Below are 12,210 nucleotides of genomic sequence, written 5' to 3'. Positions count from 1 at the left end.
GAACCCTTCAAAGGAGGTTTTGGGGCAAATTTATGCAACAGAGGTCTGCCTCTGGTGAGTGGAGATGGACAAATCTGTCACTTTTGGTTTCTCCTGAACTTCTTACCTCTTCCGACTTGAGTTTAACTGGCCACATTTCTGCATTAGTTTGTTTTTTAAAATTTGTTAGCATTTTGATGTGAATTTCTCCCATTTTTCCCATTTCAATACACTTTGTATCCCATTTTCGCCAACTTGTGTACTTTTATGAACACTTTTCCTCCAGTATGTATGCCGCTGCTTTTCATAGGCACATTTCGGTTGGGGAACCTGCATCAGAAAGTTTGGAGAAGTTTGCAAATTTCAAAGGGCATCTGCATTTCAATGCACACATTGTTTCTGGAGGTGTGAATTAGGTAAGTTTGCATTGAAATGTGAACTAAATTGAATTCTTCTCCTCTCTACCCACCCCACCCCCCCAAATCCTTACTGGCTACTAGCCAAAGTAGCTTTATGCAGCCCCTGGGATCAGAGGCAATATGCCAATGAAGACCAATTACTAGGGAGCTGCAGGTGGAAAAGCTGTGGTCTTCAGGTGCTGCCTGTGGACTTTTCATAGACAATCGTTTGACTGCTGAGTGAAATTGGGTAGGAGACTACGGGGCCTGTTGATCTGTTCCAGCAGGGTTCCTGTGGTCTTAAAATAAAAATTTTGAAATATTGGCGACTAAAGAGGCTTGGGGGAAATAGAAAAGTCTTCATCCAGTTCACCAGTCAAAGCTCCCTGGGGAATGAATTCCACCAGAGAGCCACCATCATGCTTGCGGTGTAGAGCAACCCCTAGTGGCAACCAGCACCAATCAGAGCAGCACACTGCTGTCACATGGGTTAAAATATGGCCAACCAAAGGACACTATACCTTGGGCTCCCTCAATGGGGTTAGAGCAGCCTTTCTCAACCTGCGGGTCCCCAGATGTTGCTGAACTACAACTCCCATCACCCCTAGCTAGCAAGGCCAGAGCTCAGGGATGATGGGAGTTGTAGTCCAACAACATCTGGGAACCCACAGGTTGAGAACTGCTGGGTTAGAGAGTTGAATGGTTTTGTTATATATATAATTATAAGCAGTATACAAATTCTTTTAAATAAATAAACGAATAAGCCCAGGTAACATATTGTGCTTATTAACAGGGTTCCATACAGCTCTCTGGCCAGGTTATAAAAATGCAAGTCTGCAGCCAAATCCTTAGTCAAGGAAGGAAAACAGGGCAGGGGAAGTCCGAAGGTTCCCATGTTGTTAAGTGTGGGGGTAGCACACTTGTACACCCCCAAATCACAACACACAGGGCCTGAGCCTTGGCATGTGGGACTAGCATGATGGAGCCGTACTGGTCCACATAGGAACCAACATCTAGGGCTGAGGTCCCTTCGGGCCCCACAATAAAATATTTGAGGGGGCTGGGCCCTCCCAAAATTGATGGACCTTGCCATTCAAATGGTATGCATGCACCGTGTATTGTGATCGATTATGCAAGGCGAGGTTTACCTGCCCCCCCCCACAAATATTTTATTCAAGATGGCACCCTTGCTGGTAAAGGTAAAGGGACCCCTGACCATTAGGTGCAGTCATGGCTGACTCTGGGGTTGCGGCACTCATCTCGCTTTATTGGCCGAGGGAGCCAGCATACAGCTTCTGGGTCATGTGGCCAGCATGACTAAGCCGCTTCTGGCGAACCAGAGCAGCGCACGGAAACGCCGTTTACCTTCCCACCGGAGTGGTACGTATTCATCTACTTGCACTTTGATGTGCTTTCGAACTGCTAGGTTGGCAGGAGCAGGGACCGAGCAACGGGAGCTCACCCCGTCGTGGGGATTCGAACCGCCGACCTTCTGATCGGCAAGTCCTAGGCTCTGTGGTTTAACCCACAGCGCCATGCGCGTCCCCTACCCTTGCTGGTACAGCAGCTGTTTGAGTGCAGAAGCTTCAATCCCCAGCTTCTCCAGGTAGGGCTAGAAGGGACTCGTGCCTTAAACCCTAGAGAGCTGCCAGTGTAGACAAGACTGAGCTATATGGACCAGTGGTCTGATCCAACAGCATTAGGCATATTGCACAGAATTTCCCTCTGTTTTCTGCCTCACCCACCCAATCTCAAGCAGGATATGGATGAAGAGCTGGAAATTCTGTGGGAATCCTGCTGGCAGCAGGGCTTTCGGACACAATTCTCATGGGTTTCATGTTGCCCGTCCTTTGTGCATGCTCAATTACACCTGAGTTTCATACTGAAGAGGCTCGCTCGTAAGTCTGCGGCTGGTCCCAAGAGAATTGTATGATCCTGTTTCTCTTGCCTGAAATGTCAGGGCCATGTGTTCATAGTTCACATCTCCTTTGCTAACAAACCTCTTGGATGTGGAGTCGTGCGCTGCACAAACGATACAAACAAGAGTCCGCAATGATAAACACAAACACAGAGGATAAAGGAAACTCAAACACAAAACACGAGGGAAAGAATCTTTTCTCTGCCAACAATGAACGGACGGCCTGACCTATGCAAGGGGACATGTGGAGGAAAATTCCAGTGGATGGCTTAGGAAAACGGACTCAACAGCAGAGTTTTGTTCATAACTTCTTGATTCTATCTCCTCCAAACACTTGAATTCTAAGCTTCATCCTCTTCAAGTTACTTTGAAATTCTGAGATGATTCTAATTTTAGTAGCTTAATCCAGCCAAAGGTATGTCTTTCAGATGTGACATATCTGGAATTCAGATTTTTAATGATATATATATATATATATATATATATATATATATATATATACACACACACACACACACACACACACACACACACACACACATATACAGTGGTACCTTGGGTTACATACGCTTCAGGTTACATACACTTCAGGTTACAGACTCCGCTAACCCAGAAATATTACCTCGGGGTAAGAACTTTGCTTCAGGATGAGAACAGAAATCGTGCTCCGGCGGCGCAGCAGCAGCAGGAGGCCCCATTAGCTAAAGTGGTGCTTCAGGTTAAGAACAATTTCAGGTTAAGAACGGACCTCCGGAATGAATTCAATACTTAACCTGAGTTACCACTGTGTGTGTGCGTGTGTGTGTGTGTGTGTGTGTGTGTGTGTATATATATATATAACTGCTTTAGGTTTGCTAGCATCTTTCCAACTTTCTGCAGTTGGAGAGGCATCAAATATGAAAACTCGCAGGCTGTCCCCTATCAAAGACAGCATATAGCGTGACATACCAAGTGTACTAAATACCATTGCATGTCATCTATCAATCAATGTCAAATAAGTGGAATGATATGCGTGTTTACTTGGAGGTAAGCCCCATGGAGTGTAAAGGGACCTAATTTCCCAGTTGAATGAGAATAGGGCAACAGCTTAAATGCTATGGTATGTTAGTTCTCAGCAAGCAGATGATAAACGATCAGCTTATGAAATAAAATCTAACTATAAAATATTCTGTGAGTGCCCGGCTAATATTTATTTCTTCATTTATTTCCCTTACCTTCCTAACCCAATCGCTCAACCCAGTTGGGTTCCCAAGCTGGCTATTCTTTGAGTATTTGAACACACAGATGCTATTGATCAGAATTCACAGAGAACTTTGGGGAACAAATCTGCTTCACTTCAAGTTAAAATACTTGCATAATGGGGTGGTAGTCAACTGTGTTTTACTTAGAGTAGACCCATTGAAATGCATGTATGTGATTACTGCTTCTTAACTGCGGAGACAGAGCAGAGGCATACTTACTGAACTCAAGGGAGCCTGCTTCAGAATAGGCATGGGATTGCACTTATAGCTCTTTAGGATCTTTCAGAATGATGTACGCCAAACAGCAGCAGCAGAGAATAGAGCATACACTTCAGAAGGATCGCGAAAACAAGGCAGAATGATGTTACCTGACAAAGAAAAAGATGAATATTGTCTTTAGGCAGACACGCCCTCGAGGGTGTTATCACTCATAAATCAGAAGATAAATCAAATGAATTGCGTGTGCCAGAAGCTGTCAATCACTGCCAGCGAAAATTCTACTGTTACTTGCCAAGTGAAATTCAGAAAGCCAAGGCAGAGAAAAAGAGAGGGGGAAAGAAGGGGCAGATATTCATGCCACCATGCTGAACACAGCTTGCAGTTTGAACCGTCAGTGGTAATGCTCCTACATCATCAGGGTTTGCCCTTGCTTAGAGGCAGTTCAGTATGCATTTTGTATTGTGTTTGTCTGCTTTTCTTGCTTGTTTTGAAAACTTTTTAATGGCTATTTTAATTGCACTGCTCACCCCTCGAAGGATATCAGTGTACAAATGTATTAAATTGAATGAAATGAGCTGGAAGTTCACCTGTGCTGGGAAAGAGGGAGTGGCTCAGGAAGGCAGGTGTGTGAAGTGCCAGACAAATCAATCACACCCCCATATAACTGTCTTTTTTAAAGGGAAAATGTGAACAAACTGAGGATTCATCTCTTGGAGGTGGGCTCGCTGTGATAACTGGAAGTGCAACCCCCATTTTCTGAGGCATATTCTTTTATCAAATTGTGTTGGTTACAGACGGGTGAGGCTGCGTTAATTCTGTGGTGCGCTTTTCTAACTTGTACTGAAGTAATCTAGAGCCTGCTGTAAAAGCTGGATTCTGTGCACTGAATAAATTCTCTGCACTGAATAAATTATGCAGATTAGATGATACTTGCCTATTCATCTTTCCTTCGCATAATGTATTCTGCTCTGGGCATCACAAAGAGATGGAACAATGACTTACAGAGCACAGAAACCTCACTGAGTGATCCCATAAATCCTAGAAGTCTTTTCAAGGGCTAAAGATGGGGTGCACACACATATTAGTTAAAGCAGGGGTGCAGTAGCTTTTTCAGACCAGGGGCCTCATTCATTTCTGAGCAGCCTCCCAGGGGCCACATGTGAGTGGTGGGCAGGGCCAAAGGAAAAGGGGGAGGAGCAATTGGTGTAAATTTCACCTTTGCACAGTAGGCCAGTTTCTACCTGCACTCAGATGCCCCTCTCTATCTACCCAGGCAAGAAAGAGTGCTAGGATACATTCCAGCCAGGCAAAAATATATATATACAGGAGGGTGCAAAACAGGTCCGGTGAGATGATTAGCTTGGAGAAAGTGGGTGTGGCTAAGAAAGAGGTGTGGCCTGGAAAGAGTCATAAGACCCAGATGGAGACGCCTGAAAGGTAGAATTTGGCTCCTGAGCCTCAGGTCACACACCTGAGGTTAAAGCCTATTTCTGCAGCCATGTGGACTAGAAACCTATTTTCTAGAAACAAATAGAAGCCGGGGTCCTCAGGATGTTGAGTGTCAGATCCGGCGATAAATGCTGCACCTGCAGATTTCCTGTGGTTGCCAGAGCGGTTGTATGTCACTACCGTGTCCTGTCCGTGAACGTTCCTGCAAATGACCTCCAGTTGCTCAGTGTCTATGGTTAAAATGCTGAGTCACTCACCCCATACAGGCCACTGGTCTCACCCATTCATCATGGCAAACTAGCACTAGAGATCTACCTTCAGCATCTATTTTATTTACACATGCCTCCCCTCCCAATTTAGCCATCAAAGAGCCATTATCCGGGGCTAGTCAAACAAATCGTCAGGTCATTGATGTACCTGACTTTGTGGAACATCTGGGAATGTGTATTTGGGAAGAGATACAAGCGCCTTTAGGAACATTTTGAAGTTAGCTGGCAAATCAGCTCCCCCAGTCAAAAGATATCTCCCATTACAGATGATATAATGACTTTTGGTTTGCTTAAAGCCGAGGAAACATTGACACAGCGATTAAGAGGGGGGAGGGGGAATAAGTTGTGGAGGGGCAAGGGGGGGGGAGGAACAGAGAGAAAAAGAGAGAGAGAGAGAGTTACTTTATACCACCTGAATTCTGGTTGTTCCTGGGGCCTAGACCCTCGTCTTATTTGAGGAAAGATTAGCTTGACAAATTGGATAAACATTTTATGCATGACAGGACGCTGATGGAGAGCCCGTTCTGCAAGCACACCTGTTGGTAGTTTGCTTAGCGTGTGACCAAGGTGTTCAGCTAGCCCTAAGTCCTCCCATGTTGCTCTGTTTACTGTTGGACAGGTATGGGCAGATCCGAGCTCTAGGCCTTAGTAACAGTTGCTGCAATCTTTTGCCAGTTACTTTAAAAAAAAACAAAAAAAAACACCTCATTTTTTAAAACTAGACTAGGCCACAGAAGTTTTCTTTTAAGGAGGACTGCTGTCCAAGAAGCAGAGAAAATTGCAAAGACAATAATAATCGTAATGTAATGACATTTGCCACCTCCCAGGGGCCTGGGGGTTTGGCTACTCGCATGTATATTATCCTCCTGAGAAGACCTTTGGCGTTTGGCCATTCTGACACTTAACAAAAGAACGATTCCGTAATTAATTTATGGGATTCGCTGCCACAAGATGTGGCGATATCCACCAATTGAGACGGCTTTAAAAGGGGATTAAACAAGTAAAACGAGGAGTATAGAGCTATCCATGACTACCCCTCATGATGGCTCCAGAATTCGAAGCATTATCCCTCTGAATACTTGGAATACACCAGTGTGACAAGTCTGTTACCTTCATCTCTTCTCTGCATACTTCCCAGAGGCCTCTGATTGGCCACTGTGGGGAAAAGGATGCTGGACTAGGTGGACCACTGCATTGCTTGGATCCATCGGGAATCTTCTTATATTCTTACAAATTGGATGGAGTGCTTTCACTGACTTATTTGAGTGACTTTGATGCTGCTTTTTAAGATCATATCCTTCCAAAGAAATGCTCTCCCTATGGAGTTTTGCTCGAGCCAACCAACTGTTTGGTTTAACATCTTGAGTTAAGGACCTTCCATGTTCACTCAAGCTCCAAAATGCTGGACAATTGCATGTGCCAGTGGTCACACCCTTCACATATGCATTAATTAGACACAGGGCATACCCCGTAACTGGTTGTGCTCTTTTATCTCTGGTCGGGGACAGAGGGTGGCACTAGGGAGGGAAATGTCATCGCGCCACTCCTTGGTGTGTGGAGTGCCTCAGGGCGCAATTCTCTCCCCGATGCTTTTTAACATCTTTATGCGCCCCCTTGCCCAGATTATCCGGAGCTTTGGGCTGGGCTGTCACCAATATGCTGATGACACTCAGCTCTATCTGCTGATGGATGGCCACACTGACTCGACCCCGAACACACTGACCAGATGCTTGGAAGCTGTGGCTGGATGGTTTCGTGGGAGCCGATTGAAACTAAATCCTATGGCTAGGTCGGGATGGCATGGGGATGAGGGACCAACTCCCTTCTCTTGCGGGGGCCCAATTAGTGCCATTGCCTTCCGTTAAGAGTTTGGGTGTAATCCTTGACGCCTCCCTTTCCATGGAGGCGCAGGTTACAGCAACAGCCAAGGCGACATTTTTCCACCTTCGCCGCATCAAGCAGTTGGTCCCTTACCTTTCCCGCCCCGACTTGGCCACAGTGATCCATGCGACGGTCATCTCCAGGCTTGACTACTGTAATTCGCTCTATGCAGGGCTGCCCTTGAAGCTGTCCCAGAAACTCCAGCGGGTACAGAATGCTGCAGCGAGGCTCCTCACGGGGTCTCTGCCATGGGAGCATATTCACCCAGTGCTTTTCAAGCTGCACTGGCTCCCAGTGGAGTACAGGGTCAGATTTAAGGTGCTGCTTTTGACCTTTAAAGCCCTTCACAGCCTAGGACCCTCGTACCTACAGGACCGCCTCTCCCGGTATGCCCCACGGAGAGCCTCAAGGTCCATAAATAGCAACACCTTAGTGGTCCCGGGCCCTAAGGAAGTTAGATTGGCTTCAACCAGAGCCAGGGCCTTTTCAACTCTGGCTCCGGCCTGGTGGAACGCTCTGCCTCATGAGACCAGGGCCCTGCAGGATCTGATTTCTTTCCGCAGGGCCTGTAAGACAGAGTTGTTCCGCTTGGCCTTTGGCTTGGAGCCAATTTGATTCCCTCCCTCCCTCTCTCTCTCTCTCTCTCTTTTTCTTTCTTTTCCTTCTCCTCCTGCGATGAGGCTACATTTTAATATTTTAATGTTCCATTATTTTAATGTTGTATTTTATTTTTGTTTTTAAGTTGTAATCATTCTTCTTGTTTTTATTATTGTTTGTAAGCCGCTCTGAGCCCGGCCTTGGCTGGGGAGGGCGGGATATAAATAAATATTATTATTATTATTATTATTAATGATATGGGGACGCGGGTGGCGCTGTGGGCTAAACCACAGAGCCTAGGGCTTGCCGATCAGAAGGTTGGCAGTTTGAATCCCCGCCATGGGGTGAGCTCCTGTTGCTCGGTTGAGGCATCTAATCATAAGCCTGCATTTTTATCAAAGCTTATATTTTTGATCAGGGCCTGTATATTAAAATGAGCTTAAAGATTTTCAAATGTTAAATGCCAGGCAGAAGACCAGCTGCCTAAGAACCTTGGCAAGATGTTTATCCTCCTGGACAAGGGGGCCCCCTGATTTACAGCAGAAAACAATTCTCAAAGTCGTAAAAAGGGAATTACAGGCTGAGAGCGAGGACACTGACCTTGCATGTTGCAAAGTACAATTAAGCTGTAAGAGTGGTTAAATTAAGAGTTGGTAAATAGTAAAATAAAACCATGTGCCTCCCATTAAACTTGAGCCATATTTTCCTAAGGTTAAAAGGCCAAGAGCATCTGGCTGGCAGAAAGGAAGAGAGTATTTTGGGAAGTCTTTTTCTAAAGTTGTTTCTTTCTTAAACTGAGATCCTTTTAAGATTTCTTTTCCTTTTAAAAGGTTATTTATGTTATGTATTAAATATATTGGCTTAAATGTAATTATGCAAAGGATTTAGAAGCTAAGAAATGTTAAATCCTTATGCTAGATTCTTATTTCATATAGTTGGAAGAGACCACAGGGGCCATCAGCCCAGCCCCCCCTGCCAAGCAGGAAACATCATTAGAGCACACATATGGTTGTCAGGCCTTTGTTTAAAGACCTCCAAAAGAAGGAGATCTTTCAATGATGATGTGAACTCAAGATCCTTGACATCTGTTTAAGATAAAAATTTAAGATTAACCATTTGTTTTGGAGGGCAATAGGGCAAGGAGGGCAAGAGGTGAGCTGGTAATTAAGGTTCCTTGTTGAGACACATGTAAGATATATTACTACTTATTTGTCATTTATAGATAGAAGAATATATATCTTTTTGTTTCCCGTAAAAGGGCAAGAGGAAATGGGTGTATCTTTTGTGATTGGTTCTAGCAAACAGCCAATAGGAATTTCAACCAGGCTGATTGGACAGAGGCAGCCACAGGAGGAGCAAGGGGGCTGGATTAAGGAAATATAAGTGCTGGCCAGAATGGCAGGAGGCCAGGCCAGAGCTTGGTAACCATATACCACTGTGCCTCTCATTTATTTGTCTGACAAATAAATTATTATTTTAATTTCTCTATTGCTGCGTTGAATATTTCATTCCAGCTAAGCATTAACCACAAGCAGGGTGCTACACGGTCCCTGCTCCTGCCAACCTAGCAGTTCGAAAGCACGTCAAAGTGCAAGTAGATAAATAGGAAGGTAAACGGCGTTTCCATGCACTGCTCTGGTTCGCCAGAAGTGGCTTAGTCATGCTGGCCACCTGACCCAGAAGCTGTACGCTGGCTCCCTCAGCCAGTAAAGCGAGATGAGCGCCGCAACCCCAGAATCGGTCAGAACTGGACCTAATGGTCAGGGGCCCCTTTACCTTAATAATATGATAGGATGTACTGTGCCTAATTCTACCTTCCCTGCTACCTTGAAGCTGGACAGAAGTCAGTGTAAGAGTGGTGGACCTAAATCCCAGATTTTTCTATTCCCTGTCATACATACTTAGCTCCAGTCCGTGCAACTGAAGCTATTGTTTATTTACGTTAGCCCTAGTGATCAGAAAGTGCAAAAAGACTGCCCAAGCAAGAGCAGGAATGGGATGCTATCAAAGAGGTTCATCAGCTTTCAGAAGTAGTTGGCCTCTTACATCCTGGCCTCCGGGCATGATTAGGCACAGAGAGTTGTTCCTACAATGTAATCCCCCGACCTTGTGTTTCATTAGTTGAGTGTGCAGTCACTCAATATTCTGCTGGGGGGATTTAAATTTGACTGAATCATTTTACAGAGCTAGATTAGTTCTGCTTTTTAAGAAAAGGCGCTGATTTTGTTGTGCTTTTTTGAAATTGCTTTTAATATTTATGTGGGAAAGTTTCCTGCTTGCATTCCTGTCTCTTTGAAAGATGAGCACAACTCAATGGCAGGCACAATTTATATATTTGAATCTGGTAAACTCAAGTTGCCCATTTAGTATGAAATCTGGCCTATGCCATTGGTAGTCCAAATGTTTCACAATGGGCCCGTATGGAAATATTCAGCTCATATGGAAATATTCAGCATGTCCTAGGAAATATTTCATGAATGGAGGGGAGGATCAAGTTGAGTTGTGCTCAGGAACTATTATGGATGAGTTAAGTGGTAAGAATTGCTGAATAAAACAGAGAAATGCAAATCTGCTATCGAGTCCCAAAATGCATGATTAAAATTTAGCACAGAGTAAAGCAACCCAGCAGAAAGCTCGTCAAAGTGCAAGTAGATAAATAGGTACCACTCTGGCGGGAAGGGAAACGGCATTTCCGTGCGCTGCTCTGGTTCACCAGAAACGCCTTAGTCATGCTGGCCCCTTGACCCGGAAACTGTACGCCGGCTCCCTTGGCCAATAAAGCGAGATGAGCGCTGCAACCCCAGAGTCATCCACGACTGGACCTAATGGTCAGGGGTCCCTTTACCCTTTACCTTTTTAAAGCCACCTTTCAATGCTAAATCCCCTTTCAGAAAATTATTTGAAAGTCTGCAATTTCGCTTCAAGACTATATCCATGTTCATCCTTATCAACAGCCTGTGCTGTGAAATCCAGTCCTCGGATAATGAATGGGGGAAGTGGCAGCCATGCTGCACAAGGGGTAGACTTGTGATGAACACATGGCTGCTTGCCTTAAAAAAAAAAAAGTAGAGTAGAGTAGAGTAGAGTAGAGTAGACAGCATCCATAGAGGATATCACTCACCAAGAGGGGACAGCAATGTTTTGACAAGGGGGCTTCCGGAGGCGGCGCGAACGGCAATGGCTGCCCTTTCCTAGCCGGGGAAGGGAAGCTCCGCCGAAAAAGGGTCTCCCGCTGCGGCGAAGCGGGGACCCATTCAGGAAAACCACAGGCAGCAGAAGCCTGTGGTCTTGGGGTCCGGCGGGCGCCAGGAGCAGCCCCCAAAACGTTGAAGGAGCCCCGTAAGGGGCTCCGGATCGCGGAGGGGGTTGCGGCGCTGTGGATCGTTCCGCAATCGGCGGAGTGAAGCCGCGCTGCTGCTGCCGGTGAGCGCTGTCCTTTCTTCCTAAATTACAGATTCGGAAAACAACAACCCGTGAGTAAATGGACTTTTAAAATTTCGGGACTTAAAGTACTTAAGGTACTCAATTTGGCTGAAAGCGGAGTGACGAAAAATAGGAAGTCCGTCTTCCGCTGTCATTGAATTACCAAGCAAAGAGCCGGAGGAGTGGAGGCAAAAAGTGAACTTTTAATTTAACTGATCTGGACACCCGTGGAAATTATTTTCAAGCAGAATAAGGACTTTAAGCAATTGATTACATGACTCTTATGTGGACTGTGATACCTTTCTTCTATTTGGATTACAATTTAAACAAGAAACCCAGGTGCTGGAACTGCCTGAGTAACTGAGCAGCCAGTTTGCAGGGCTGGATACTTTTGAACTTAAACTTTGAAACAATCTGAGGGAGTTTGAACTGGCTACTTTGAAGCACCTTTTGGAATACCAGCAAGCACTGTCTGAAACATTGTGACTTTTTAAATGCTAACTCTGCTAAAAGTTACCTTATAGAAGGTTCTCGGACATTAAATGGGACTATATTATTTTTATTGGAATTGTCTTCTTTCCTAAAGACATTTTAAGTTCCCCCTAGAGGATTTGGGATTAATAGCAGTGACATTGTTTTACTTTCCTTTTCCCGGCCTCCTGTTTGACTATTACCATCTGGGCCGCTGCTTTCTCATGGGAACAACTCAGCTTGACCTTGAATTTTAGATAACTCTGGAATGAGTGGCGCAAGAAAAAAGGGACCGAGAACTAGACAAACAACCCTAACCGCAGTCTCCCAGGCACGCAGATCATCTGTGCCTACTGTGCTTACTC

The 12,210-nt window shown here is 45.2% G+C and overlaps 1 protein-coding gene across 7 annotated transcripts in view; it reads right to left on the bottom strand.

Moving 5' to 3' along the window:
* Positions 1–243: 243 nt before the first annotated feature.
* LOC307217112 (uncharacterized protein) overlaps positions 244–12,210 on the bottom strand; it is a 479,205-nt gene continuing 467,238 nt past the window's right edge. For 3 of the 7 annotated variants that reach the window (XR_013839389.1, XR_013839390.1, XM_079978210.1), the window contains one exon: positions 3,810–3,904. Coding sequence is in view for 2 of the 7 variants with exons in the window: in XM_079978210.1 (XP_079834336.1) it covers positions 3,901–3,904 (4 nt within the window). In the remaining 5 variants the exon portion in view is untranslated. Of the gene's footprint in view, positions 310–2,122; positions 2,400–3,755; positions 3,905–12,210 lie in introns of those variants that run through there. The other 4 variants (XR_013839388.1, XM_079978204.1, XR_013839391.1 and 1 more) reach the window with 4 other exon arrangements.

Source organism: Podarcis cretensis, assembly GCF_951804945.1.
Source record: "Podarcis cretensis genome assembly, chromosome: 5".
NCBI lineage: Eukaryota > Metazoa > Chordata > Lepidosauria > Squamata > Lacertidae > Podarcis > Podarcis cretensis.
This window is presented reverse-complemented; position numbering and strand designations above follow the sequence as displayed.